At 43.1% G+C, this 14132-nt stretch overlaps 1 protein-coding gene across 4 annotated transcripts in view; it reads right to left on the reverse strand.

Annotated features, from left to right (window-relative positions):
• ARMH3 (armadillo like helical domain containing 3) overlaps positions 1–14132 on the reverse strand; it is a 127142-nt gene that overhangs the window by 29309 nt on the left and 83701 nt on the right. For all 4 annotated transcript variants that reach the window (XM_051799977.1, XM_051799978.1, XM_051799974.1 and 1 more), the window contains exon 24: positions 4785–4863. In XM_051799977.1, coding sequence (XP_051655937.1) covers positions 4785–4863 — 79 coding nt within the window. The remainder of the gene's footprint in view (positions 1–4784; positions 4864–14132) is intronic.

Consider the following 14132-nt stretch of genomic DNA (forward strand, 5'->3'; position numbering starts at 1 on the left):
CCATTTTAAAGTATTTCTGGAGCCCTCACAACACGTTATACCAATGTAAGAGATTAGGGGGATTTATTGTAGTAGCACCTAGCACTGATGGTACTCGGCATTTTAGAAATATCAAACGTGCACATGCCAAGAGGCTTTTAACTCTTAACACCACTGCCAGCAGTGCTAATAATTTGGTGGCTCATCATTTGGTATCTGCTAGGGGGTTTGCTGCTAGTTATGGAAACTAGAACAAGTTGAATAAACTGTGACATCAATGGTTCAGAATTAAAACACTTGAGGACATCGAAACCAACTACACCCTTTTGTGTCTTTCTGTGCAAGTCACTTGTGGACAGTCCCTGAGCTGCACTTCAGGTTAGTCCCTTGAAGCCCCACCAGGTAACAGAAGGCCATGAGGACTGGGGTAGCATGGAGACCATTCAACAGTTGAGGTATAACCAGTGAAAGGGAAATGGCTTTGTGAAATTGCCTGACCAAACTGGATTGCAGCTACTGGCAATGCTGGGTTAATGATTGGACTCGATGATTTTAAAGGTCTTTTCTGACCTAAAACAATTCTATGATTCTACCTGAGTTACAAAGGTGTCACAGTGTGAAACAACCTAAGTATTACATTCATTTGTCACAAGTTCAAAAGTGATTCAGTTGTCCTGTTTTTTCCATCACAATCTGTTCTGGCTCCCAGCATTTTCCATCTGCAGTTATCAGACAGAAAACAGGTGTTCACAGCTGTCTCTCACAGTGAACTTTACCTCTGTTTTGGAGGTGGCATAATGTCCCCACTGTAGCTGGGAAGAAAGAGGGGCTTCTATTAGAAAAAGCACATAAATGTTATTGACTAGCAAGCATCATCAGTCCCACATGTCTGCCATCTCAATCTTAAGACCCTTAGAGAGGAAATCATTGAGAGAAAAAGTGCCAACAAGAAAATGAGACCTTAGTGAGCAATTTTCTAACTGGTAAAACACTTGCTTGGCATGCAAGGCACCACGAGACATTCCTGCTCAGAGCAGATTTCACCAAAACTATTGGGTTCCTCTTACTTTACCCTCTCTTGAAAATTGTACTACATTGGCATCAGGCAGAGAGCTGCCTTCTAACAAACAGCTGCTCTTTCACATCCAGAAAAGGCAGATGTGAGACCCCATCCAGATCATTCATGCTGTGTTTTTATCCTTTCTGTCTGTCTGCATTTGCCCTCTCATGTTGCTGTTTCCTCACTGCTTTGACCCTGTTCTCTGCAACTGTTTCTGCTAGAAAACATGTTGGGAGCTTCTCAGATCAGATATGGCACAGAGAAAGTCTACTGCCTCCAATGCATTAAGCAGAAGGCAGTCCAGTCATCTAGAAAGTACAGATAAGCCCACGAATTCATTTCATAAAGGGCTATTTTGCCATTTGACACAAGAAGGGACCAAAATCTCTTTGAAGACATGGTAATAATCACTTTCATGGAAGAGCCAAAACTACACTGGCAAATGTAATTGCCAAGCCTACCTTTTCGACTATGCAGCATCCTTTGATCCCTTAAAAGATGAGCAGGCAGGAGCCAAATGTGTTGAGAGGGAGAATACCACAAAACCGCAAATTAACACTAAAGTCAGGTTTAACAAAGAGCAAGTGAGGGAAAGTGACAATAACTGGCTAAGACAATTCCCTGTTTCATGGTGAGGAACTACAGCAAGGTCTGTAAAACTGCTAATGACTAGGAAGGATTCTGAGTTTGCCTTGACAAGTAGATGCTTTGCAGAACTGCACTGACAAGGATGCCATGGTGTTGATAGACTGAAGTGGCTCATCATCAAATCCCTGGCATTTGCTTGCCTCTGGGAATCTCCCACTCTTCGTTCAAGAGAATATGAAACAAAAAACATCCCTTCCCAGTATTTCTGATCTGAATATTGGATAAACCCCACAACAGCCAGCAAAGCAGTACCATGAAGTCTTACAAATATACCTGTCTAGAACAGAGATCTGTATATTCAAACTATGGTTCCTGGAGATCTTTAGCGCTGAGGAGGTACTGTGGTATTAACAGTCTATGCTTAAAACAATCCCATGTCCATCATTTTCAAGGACCTACAAATCCCCTCAGCACATAATATTGTTAAAATTAATGCCTGTAAATAAAAAAAAAGGAGAAAGGACTGAAATGACAGACTTAGAATGGTAATAAATGGACATTAGTGATTAACAAGGTAATAAAGGCTTCAGTAGGATTAGGAAAAGAAAAAGATAGAGCAAAATCTCTTTCAGCTAATTACTCAGCTTTTTTAAAGGATATTAAAAATACAAAAATAAATTAAAAAAAATAATCTAACTCACATGAACAGGGTGTCAGAACTTGGGTTCAAGTGAATCAGACACAAATCAGAGCAGTTGGAAATTCCCCTCCAGAGAGAGCTATGTCAAAGCCACACCTTCCCGATTAACAGGATATTCTCAGACACCACAGAGGAGTGAGAATAAGCAGCCATATGAGAATCTGGCCAAAGACTAGTATCTGAGAAGGAAATCCTCATTAAGAGAAAAGTTTGATCTTGAAAATTGTAAAAATGAATGTTTCCAATAAAGAAATACCAGTCTCCTGAAACTATTGGAATAACTCAAAGGAAAGAATAACCAGTTACAAATGTAGTATCTATGTGTGGACACACAAGCTAAATGTCAGCATTAAATATTTCAATGTGGTACACTTCAAAAAACAGGGCTATAAAGGATGGTGGATTCTGTGCAGAAAATATTTATGGACAGCAGAGAGATGGTGAATTAAGTGAATACATGAGTAAAAGTAAAAGATACAGCTGGAAGAAAAACCAAAAAAGTAAAGAGATTGCAGCAGCCAAAAGGCAAGCTTGATCCCCTGCAAATCCCCCTCCACATATACTGAACAGCCAACACAACAAAAACAACAAATTCTGTTACTCCACAAAAACCAGACCCTGGGCTTGATCTGGGCCATCTACCGTTAACATCGCAGGTGGGATGGCTACTGACAGAGGGGAAACCACAGTCCAGCACACAGATCTGAGCTCACTGGCATAATTAAAAGTGGAGGCAAGAAGTCTCCATCCCTCTCTTCCTTGTGCAGTGAATTGCAGAGCACTGATTAAACACTCTCACTGAGACCACACAGTCCCTCACCACAGTGACATCTCCCTTATTTCTCTGCAGTTCACCAGGGCCTATTATTGCTTTACTTTGTTTGATGTTCTCCCTATGTTGAGAGAAAGCATGGAGGGAGAAAAGAAAAAAGAAAAATCTGTCTGTCTTTCAACTTCCTAATCATCTTCCTCAAAATGCTCTACGCATCAGCACTGATTTCATTATCTGCCTGCTGCTAGAGATTTTATTTAAAGAATAACACACAAGGAAGAAAGGATTTAACCTGACCTCCCTGAACTGCTGGGGGATGAATACTACACAGAGCTGACAGTGAAAAGCTCATTTCCTTTCTCAGACTAACTCAAAGACTATGCAAAATTCCCCTCTATCCAAGCCTCCAGTTTTAAACTGGTCTATCAAAGGCTTTTCTTTTTTAAGGGGCCTGGGTTGATGCAATCAGTGTATCATCAATGAATGAGCATTGATAACATGAACCATCCCAAAGCATAGCTGTGGATACAGTGACTCTCAGAGGTAGAACAATAAGGAAAATTGAGTAAATTAAAACCAGTGTTCTTCTATACAGCTATACCAGGAAGAGAATACAAAGCAGTAAGGTCCACCTTTTTTCCCCCACTGCACCAGGACAGTATTCAGCTCAAGTTTTTGGGGTGTTGCATACTACAGATCAAGTAGGTTAATAAATGAAAAGGTTAGTGGGAGTAATCAAGAAATAGTAAAAATATCACAGACAGAAAGAGAAATTAATTGCAGAGCAGGTAGGTTACAGTCAAGATCTTTCAACAAGCACAAGTATGGGATCCAGTAGAAGGAGCAACCCAAGGTGACTCCAGTGAAGCCTGTCCTAGACTGCATACACAATTTCTTCTCCAGAAAGTCCAGAGGTGTTGACGCAGCTGCATCTGGAATGATTCCCCCAGCTCACGTGGCAGCTCTGCATTTTGTCCACCACCTGCTCCTGCAGAGTCATTTACCTCTCCAAGAATGATTAATGCATAATCCCAATATTTTATTTTGGGAAATAGGCCAGCTCTTCCCTTCCTGAGACCATACACAGTACCTATTTTCAAAAAGCCACATCTATACACTAACGCAATACAAGCAGGACACTAAGAGACCAAACCAGGCCAAATTAAGGAAGGGAAACCTAACCCTACCACCCTTTTCAGGAAAAGCCTTCTCTTTTCAAAATCTAAACCAACTGAACACAATTACCCTAGAAAATTTCCACCGACTGTTGCCAGAGCTCCCTGATATCAACAACAAAAAAAAAAAAAAAAAAAAAAAAATCAAGCTATGCCCAACAGTTCCCTAATGACTAAATTTCTAAATTTGCTGCTAAAAATTTCCTGTCCCATTCTAAATGCCAGCATCCTCAGTCTCCAACCACACTTGCTGTAAATGCTGCATATTTTCCTTGTTCATACCCGTCCTTCTGCATTTGCAGGACCAAAATCTCTGCATCTGATGGTAAAACTGGCTAAAGCAAGCCTTGCTTTTCTTTCGCCCACATCTGAACAAGGAACATGAGAGTTCCACTTCCACCCCTCATACTGTTGCCACATCATCAATCCCAGCGAGCACAAGGTAGTCCTAAAAACCCATATTCCTTCCAGAGGTCAACATGACCAAAGGTCATCACACGCCTGGCTTACCTGATCCTCGGAGAGCTGTGATATGTGATTCACTGCAGCATAAGACTCGATCTTCGGGTTGAAGTGATTGATGATGGCTCTGAAACAAAGGAGGGAAATTTTCAGAGGCCTCAGGAACAGCTTAGGGATGCAGCAGAAATTCCCTGCCAGTCTGAGTAGGTGCACGTGGAACCACGGTCCTGCGAGAAGTGGTTCCTCCCTCACTACACAGTGTTGCTTGCTCTGCTGAAGGCACACTCCCTGCCAAGGCCAGTGCAGATTCAGACACAGGCTGGCTGGAAATCACAAGCACAGACACTGCCCTACACATGGATGCATCTGTACCAGCAGATGCTGGGCTGTCCTTGCTACTCTGAAAGAGGGAATTGCTGCCTTGCTGGGAACAGGATGCAAATTGTGCTGTCTCTCCACTGGAACACGGGAAACATGGCTATCACTGCCCCATCCAGCTCAGGAACTGCAGCTCCTCATCCCTTCCAAAATCAGTATTGCTTGACATTTTGCTCTGTGGAACTTTGTTGCCTGATATGATGAAGCCGATGGTTTATTGCTTTGGATTTCCACTAAGTTTAAAATGCTGTAGCTGGCTCTTACTTGGAGTCATCCATCACTAAAGCCACTACACTTTGACTTCTTACTGTAATGACTTCAGTGCTCAGTCCCAGTTTAGATTGTTAGAGATAACTTATGTCAGTATCCCAAACACAGTAGCAAATGCTGGTCACTTCTGCTTCTCTGCCTCATTTCTCTCAGTACCTGCACCAACATACTCCCCTTCTAGGTAGATCTAGAGGCAGATGTAAGAAATCTAAAACTGAAAATAAAATAACAATTGGGGAAAAAATCCAGCTGCAGTTTGGTGGTTATATCCTCAGCCTCCCCTCTGCTCGTCAGGTGCAGCTGAGCAGACAAATGGCAAGACAGAAAAGACTCCCTGGGATAGAGTTTGCAACTGCTCTAGTTGGGATATTACTCATGAGACCCACTGCTGAGGTAAATGCTCATCATGGGAACAGGCCATGTCAGTGCTCGGCACAGATGTGTGCTGACTGTGCCTGGAGAACACTTGCTCAGACAGATTACACTGCGGCAGCAGTCAGGGCTTCCACTCATATTCATCAGCATGAAAATTCACTCCAGCTCTCTCCTTTATACTCTAATGGATTCCCTCCTCCCCATACCTCCCCCTGCAGAAGGGCTTTCAGCTGCTGTCTCCAGACCTCATCACAGCTAAGAGCTTAGGCACCAGTCTAGGAATAAGTGGTATTCAGAGGTGCCAATCAGAGCCCACGGATAGAAAACCTGCCTGGAAGCATCCTTACTTCTTTAAGTACACAGATAAAGAAAAACAGTGTGGAAGGGGCAGGGAGTGGGAGCAAAAAAAAAAAAAAAAAAACAACAAACTAAACTCCCATCCCCCAAAACAGAATTTGCAGATTGTAGACATATTATAGCATGGTTTAAGTTGTAGAGGGACCTTTAAAGGTCACCTAGTCCAACCCCCCTGCAACAAGTAGAGACATCTTCAACAAGATCAGACTGATCAGGGCCCTGTCCAACCCGACCTTCAATGTCTCCAGAGATGGTGCATCCACCACCTCTCTAGTCAATCTATTGCAATGCCTCACCACCCTCATTGTTTAAAATTTCTTCCTCATATATATAATCTAAATAAACCCTGTTAGTTAAAAACCATCATCCCTTGTCCTGTCACAACAAACTGCTAAAAAGTTTTCCCTCAGCTTTCTTATAAGTCCCCTTTAAGTACTGAAAGGCTACACTAAGGTCTCCCCAGAACCTACTGTTCAGTTAAATGACTCCAACTCTCCCAATCTGTCTTCAGAGGAGAAGTGTTCATCCCTCTGATCACTTTCATGGCTTCCCCTGCACTTGCTCCAATAAGTCCATGTCTTTCTTGTGCTGAGGACCCCAGGCCGGACACAATATTCCAGGTGGGGCCTCACGAGAGCGGAGCAGAGGGGCAGAATCACCTTCCTCGACCTGTTGGTCACCCTAGATTAACTAAACATTCCCAGCCACACACCTTTCCAACACACCAGGTGGAGTCCTTGCACAGGGTCACTCCAGCAGCTTCTCCTGTAGCATCAGTACACACTTAGCACAGAGAGGCTTCTGCAGTGTCACCAACCTTGACAGTTACATCCATAAAACAAATTCAGCAGGGCATCTATCAGGCTTCCCATAACACACTTCCCTCTGAGAAGGGCAAGCAGGCAGATAAAGACAGGCCCAGACTCTTCCCATTGCAATCCAATCAGAGAAGCAGCTCCTGTGAGTCACGATCACACTCTCCATTACCCAGCCTCTCCAACACTGTGGCTTTCAAGTTGCATGTTTCATGCCTGGCTGGAGTCATACTTATAATCCTGCAGGACACACTACAAGTTATTGAAAGAAAAGGGAGCACAGACTTACAACAACTTAAGTTCTGGCTTGACAGAAGGTTTGGCAGCTCAGAGGGGTTCAGTGCACTCACACGGTTCCAACATTTACCAGGGAACAGATTTAGCATTCATTTGTACCCACTGCTGTGAAGCATTTCAACATGGGCCGCCTGCTCACAAGTCCCTGCTTGGATCTGAGCTAGTGGAGCGGCACCTGCAATCACAGCTGGGATTCACCCAGAGAAAGCAAAACCACCAACCAGCTGCCACTGCAGTAAGAATCGACAGACATTAAGGAAGGGAAAGAATTCAAGTCTCCTTCCTCATTTCACTAAAGGTGAACGAAGAGCTCCTCGGTTACTAGAGGAAGAAGTTTGCTGTTTAATTTGTTTTAACTGCAAAGAATTCCTTCCCAACCTCATCTTCTGCAGAGCTGTTTTCCTGAACTCTCAGGCAGCATGGGGCAGAGGAGCATGAAGAGGTTGGATTCAACCCTGGCTCTGTGTAGCCAGGTTCTTACTGTCCAGCATACCCACCAAGGCCAGGCTTTGCACGTGGTACAGCTCTTCCTCACACATCTGCTACGAAAAATTCCACTGCTACTCAGCCCAACCCGCTGCGCGATAGCGGTGCCTTTCTGCATCATCTGCTCTGATATGCCTCTGCTATTCTTCCATCTCTCAAAATCTATCTTGTCCCTGAGGCATACTTTTAGGCAACTGGCCTCCTGGGCTACTCAACTGAGTAACAGCCAGAATTTCCCTTACCAAAGGTGACACTTCGCTGGCACTTGATCCTGGAGACAACAGGAGACCAGCACTTTTAAGCACAGTCTCCCCCCTTTGGACAACAGGCCAGCATTTTTGCCACCATTTGTTCACACACCCGCAGGTAACAGCTGAGCCTTGGCAATGGTTTCTCTTTACACTGTGATTGCCTCATTGGCCAGTATCTTTGGGGAGGGGGAAGAGAACAGTTAAAGTGCTTAGAAAAGATTTGTGATGTACTGTTCTCTACAGAGATCTTCATATCGATCATGGAGGGGGAATAAAACCCTTGTGTTTGGTATTCATGAAGCATGAGCATCTTCAATGCATTTGTAAAGCAAGGAAGTGGTGAAGTGTCAACTGAAAGACTAAACGCTGCAGTTCCTCACCTTCCTCAGCCTTCCATAGTGTGTGCATTTAGACATTTCCACACTGCCAAGTCCCTCGGTGGGGCTGGCTGTCATTTGTCATATAAATTTCAGAGCACTTTTGGGACACAATTCTCCAGGGACTGAGAGATGTCTGGAGACATGTCACTTCAGCAACACTGCCTTCTCTGGCAGACCCACAGTTCAGCAGTGAACTGGCAAGAGGAGACTGTCACTGGACAAAGAAAGGATTCTGCTGAATAGGCAGAAGGTTCAGGAACTAAAAAATTGGCTCCTCAAATCTCTCTTTTTGAGGTTAATGCTTCGTCCTCTAAGGATATCACAGGCCATCTCCACATTCTTTATTCCTCAGTCTCATAGTGAGAGATGTTGATCTCCCAGTAAATACACACCAGCCATACCAGTGGTCTCTGAAAAACACACATCTCACATTACTTCTTCACTCAGCTCTTCAGAAAGCAAGCTACCTATTCTTATGAGTATTATCACAGAATATTCTGAGTGGGAAGGGATCTATCAGGATCATTGAGTCAAACTCTTAAGTGAATGGCCCATGCAGGGATTAAACCCACAATCTTGGTGTTACTACCACCATGCTCTAACCAACAGAGCTAATTTCTGCCTAGACACCATGATGCCAGAAGCCATGTGGACACACATAGAAATGAACCTGCATATTCCCCAGGATGAACAACCTTTATGTAAGTTTGCATTTATTGCATATTTATTACATTCATTTAATTCTTTGTGAAGAAAGGAATGATTGCAGGAAAAAAGTGTGTCACCCTGATTTAAGAACCTAAAAGTGCCAATGAATCATTTATTTGTACAAGCTCTATTAATCATGTTATTAGACAGTAAAAGTGGGTCCCACTGTAACAGGCATTGTATCAATCAAGAAGGGTGCAAAGCTTCTGTCCCAGGGGCTAAGGATCTCAAATGCAAGAGAACAGGGAAAGCACAGAAAAGTGCATCAACAACAGAGAACATAACAGTGCTGCTACTTACTAAGCATCATGAAAGACTTCAGTTAGAGATAAACCACGGATAGAAAAAAACACTGATAAGGAATAATGAAGGAAGTAGACAGAAAGGGAAAAGGAGAAAGAAGGGCAGACAGGATCAAGAAAAACAGAGGTGAAAAACTGCAGAACAGAGAAGATCAGAGAAACAGCAAATCGATCCCAGGGCAGTCTGTCCTCTACAAACTGCAAAGCTGTGACTGCTGGAAAGTTTCTACTTTGGCTGTTCTTGAGGTTGCAACAACTGGCCAATCCTGAAGTGACTGTTACTAGCCCTTTGTCCCTCAAATGCACATACACTGGAAGGTGAGAAGCAGAAGAATATCCATTCGGGCCCTGTTAGTGTTTTTTATTCCCCAAATGGGTACATCCCACTGTGGCTCTCACCTAGAGCTAAGGTGAGAGAAGGAATACCTCCACGTCAGTTGTATTCTGCTCCCCTCACTGTGTTCCCTGCAACAGGGCTTGCTTCTGCAGTGGTTGTAGTAGCTCTGCAGACAGTAACATTTAAAAACTTGGTTTTATAGTCTTTAAAAACTGCCTAGAGTTCCTCCTTGATAAACAGAAACAAGTGCTACCCTGCAGAGAGGCCCAGAGTAAAAGAAATTCTGAAGACTCAGAGTCTGCTGACAGGGAAGGGTTCCTGTGAAAATCGATATGTCATGAACGGAAAGATTTAAGTAATTCCTCAATTTAATTTGCCAATAATTGTAATATCAGATGTGAGAAATGCACCAGCAACATGAAGATACCCATCCATTAATTCCTACATCTTTCAGCCCAGGTGTATCTACTGTGTCAAGGAATGCACCTTGCCCTCCTTAACCTCACAATAAGCTGGTCTGGGTCCAATGTGCAGGGAAAGCAAAATCACTATGCTTAGGCAGGTAGCACTTCTTCAGCACGTTTTCTCTGACCTCCAGACTCTCCCCATCAAGTTATTGCAGATGAGCTGTCTAATACCCACTCTTGCCTGACAGCAGCTACATTTCCAGAGTCCCATAAGACAACACTGTCCTCTTGTCCTGAGCAGTGAAATGAAGCACTGTGGAGATGCTGAAAGTAGGCTAAGGAAAGAATAGAAAAGCTGCAAAGTTTGTTGTAGAGATGGTAATGCTGAGCCATCATTCTCTGCATGAACCTGGCCTTTGCACCTACTTCACAGGTCCAGTACACAGTGCCTGGCATAAAACATTCTTATGGATACTCAAACATTTCTTGTACAATAAAAGCAGCACCACAAGTTCACTTCTTCCTACATCCTGTTACAGCAGAACAGAGAAGCAGCAAAACCTGGCTGGTATTTACCCCTTCACAGGAAATCAAGGGTGACTTTATACTTACTACAGACATTCATGCTGTCATCTGCTCATGCCAGCACAGTGCACAGGGCATCAGTGAATGCATCTCAGCTTTCACTGAATAAAGCCAAACGCACGGCAAAGGCAGCCAAGTTCACTTTCCCTCTTCAATAAAAACTGACACTATCTGAGATGGACAAATACTTCAGCATGCACTAAACTTGTAGTACCATGATGAAGGCTAAGAACAGACAAGTAGAAAAGGGTATAGTTGTCTTTCATCACACTCCATAAAGCTGCTTTACTACAAAAAGGAGACCTGAGATAAAGTGGTTACTGTTCAGGAATGGGAATCAATAAGTGACCAATTTCTCCCTGATTTGCTACAGCAGTTCGCTCTTCCTCTCACACACCTTAGCTTCTCCCTCTATGAAATCAAAATAAGAGCCATCACCTCCACAAAGTGTTTTAACTCAACAAGGTGATAAGAGATCAGAGTGTTTTACTATGTAGTATGTTGGAAAATGCTCAAGCACAAGGTAGCAAGTAAATTATACATAACACAGAGACTCAAATGAACACAAATCCCCTGTCCTCTTCCCTTGTACATGCCATCACAATCATGGTTGCTGGAGGCCTGTGCAAAACTTCCTGCCACAAGCCAGCCTTCCTGCAGCATGCTGTGTCTCAGCAAGTGCTGCTTGGGGCAAGGAACCTGCTGACATGGCTCTCATAGGCACTCCCAGCACTCCAGACAATAAAACCCCATCTGTTCCATGCCTGCAACAATTAGATTGAGTTACTCCATATGTACAGCCCCGCCTGGCAGGAGGTGAGAGAGTTTAGGTTATTTTAACACACGTCCAGGTAGCTTTGCTACAAAGTATATATACCTACCATACCTAAGCTCTGTGCGTCAATTAAAAGCAAGCAAACTCCCTGAAATGGTGCACTAAATTCTTTCTTCTATTGTGGTTTAACTCCAGTCTGTTAAATTTCTTCTGCTCCTACGATTTAATGAGTACTGACATTAAGCTGAAAGTCCACAACTCACAGCGGGAGGCATCTTCCAGACACAATAATAAACTGCAGGGAAGAATCCAAGACAAAAGGATATTTTAGTCAAAAGCACTTGCTTTTACAGCTCACAGAAAATATCCGAGTCAGCACTGCAGCAATTTCACAGAAGAAATTCACCCGCTACACCCGTTCAATTCTGCCATACTGAAACCTATTGATCGGGATGACAGGCTCACGGCAGAGGGAGATACATGGTCTATTTATTTAATAAGGAGGGGACAAAAGAGTGCACAGACAGCAACTGAGCTTCTCGCAATTCTCGGTATGGTCTTACCAAGCCCCCCTCTGCAAGGGCAGAGGAGGAGGATGAGCTTTCTGAACCACCACGAAGCTTTGCAGCGCATCTTGCCACCTTGCTATTTGCTGGATACTAATCTGGTATCATGACAGCTTGCAGGATATGCTGATTTTCTTTTCGTACAGATTATGTCCACACATTTAAGTCAAGCAAACCAAATACCTCCATCCTCACACTTAGACAACTTCTATTTGGCTTCTTAACTAGGGAAATCCTCCTGGGTGAGCAGTTAACTCTTTTGGGACAGCTGTACAACCACCTCACTGGAGGTTACAACTCAGGCTATTTGTCCACTCACCTATTTTCATGCAGCCAGTGCATCACTGGAAACTAAACTAGATCTATTTCTGCTCCCTTTTCTCAATAAGTAGGCATCAAAATTCTTAAGTCCCAGTGGCACTGATAATTTAACTGATATGAGTGACAAAGTAGAAATTATTGCCTAGGCATTGGGAGTGAAAATATTTATTGAAGCACAGGGCTCCAGCCTAATCTATGTTTCAGCTCTTCTGCCAATCTGTAATTGACTGTTGTACAACAAACCTATCACTTGATAACAAATACATTTCTCATCTCAAACATGTAATTTATGAGACATCAAATGACATTTTATGGCACATTTCATTGCTCTGAAACAGCCAGTTAGTACTGGTGAGAGTGTCGCAAGAGTTTACTTTTACCAAAGTAAAAACATTAAAAAGCCAGCCCTCCATTACACCTCGATTCCAGAGAGCAGCAGTTAACTACACCTGCTCACCTCTAACTACAAACAGAGCTGGTGCTGTGTGACAGAATACAGAAACACCACGGATAGGAAGTCTGCCCTCTGGGCTTGGGCTGTCAGGCATCAAAACCTGCAACCCAGTCTAGCATGTTCAAGATGTGAGTGCTGATCACGATATACCAGCATATGAGATTTTAGGCACGATGTCTATGCTTCTTCCGCAGCCACATTACCAGTTTTGATTCAGACAACTTTTAGAACGAGAAGCCTTTCTTGGAAAGTTCCTTAATATATACTTTTAGTAAGTACTGCCCTAGGGTTGTGGTCCTAGCTCAATATCTGCACAGAGCCATAACAAATAATATTAATATGAAAGTATCTTTTTCAGAGCCTTACCAACCTTTTCTGCAGCACATATTTCCCAGTCTTCTTACCTCATATACATTCCTTTGTCCAAAGTTCTTCAGATGTATCGAACAAGCAGAAAACACGGGCCAGATAGGTTACAGTTCTTTTAGTATCTAAGCACCCTGTGATGCAAACACACAATATTCTCTAGTAGCCAGGTGATTTAGAGCAGTGAAATGGGTTATAGAACACTGTCTATACAGCCCTTCACTACAACTGCTTTTAACTCCCATGTACAAGGCAACCTGCTCTCTAAAACAAACAGCAATGTATGAAGAAACAACTAATCCAGAAGGTGAGGGGAAAAAAAAATTAAGAAGGGAAAAAGAAGGGGGGAAAGTGCATTTGACAGTGGTCTACCATATAGGTTTGTATGACCACCCTCCCTGAAATAAGGAATTTTTGAAATATTTATTCTCTGCAAGTGCTATAAGTGGGTCAGCATCTACCCTTCACTAATAATTCACATTACAGGCTGCTATCCAAGCTTCCTGAAACACAAGACACACTGCAAAACCTCAAAGAGGATCAAAACCAGAAGTATTTTAAATTACTTTTAGTATCTTCATTAGTATTTAATCACAGGATGTTTAAGGAAAGCAGAAAGCCGAGGTTACTGGATGCCACATCTAGTGCAGAACACTGTACGGACTGTGCACACCAGCTTCCAAACATATCAAGCTAAGAGTGAAACTTGAAAAGTTTATAAACCATCCCCCCGGGACCTTTTAAATCTCTCTGAGAAAGGCAATGAGTAGGCTGTTAGTCTAATTAACTTAGTGAAAACTTGCCATCAACCCCATATTATCTAGAGTGCACTGGAAATGACTCTCACTACCTCATTTTGTCAGGTGTGAGTTGGCAGGTGTTGCATGAGGCCCTGAACACCCTGTTTGTAGACTGTGGTAGCACGATAGAAACCTCTCTCTTTAGGTCATGTAACACAACCTTATT

This window comes from Manacus candei, unplaced genomic scaffold (assembly GCF_025592945.1).
Source record: "Manacus candei isolate 608988 ecotype Guabito, Panama unplaced genomic scaffold, ASM2559294v1 h1tg000050l, whole genome shotgun sequence".
Taxonomy (NCBI): Eukaryota; Metazoa; Chordata; class Aves; order Passeriformes; family Pipridae; genus Manacus; species Manacus candei.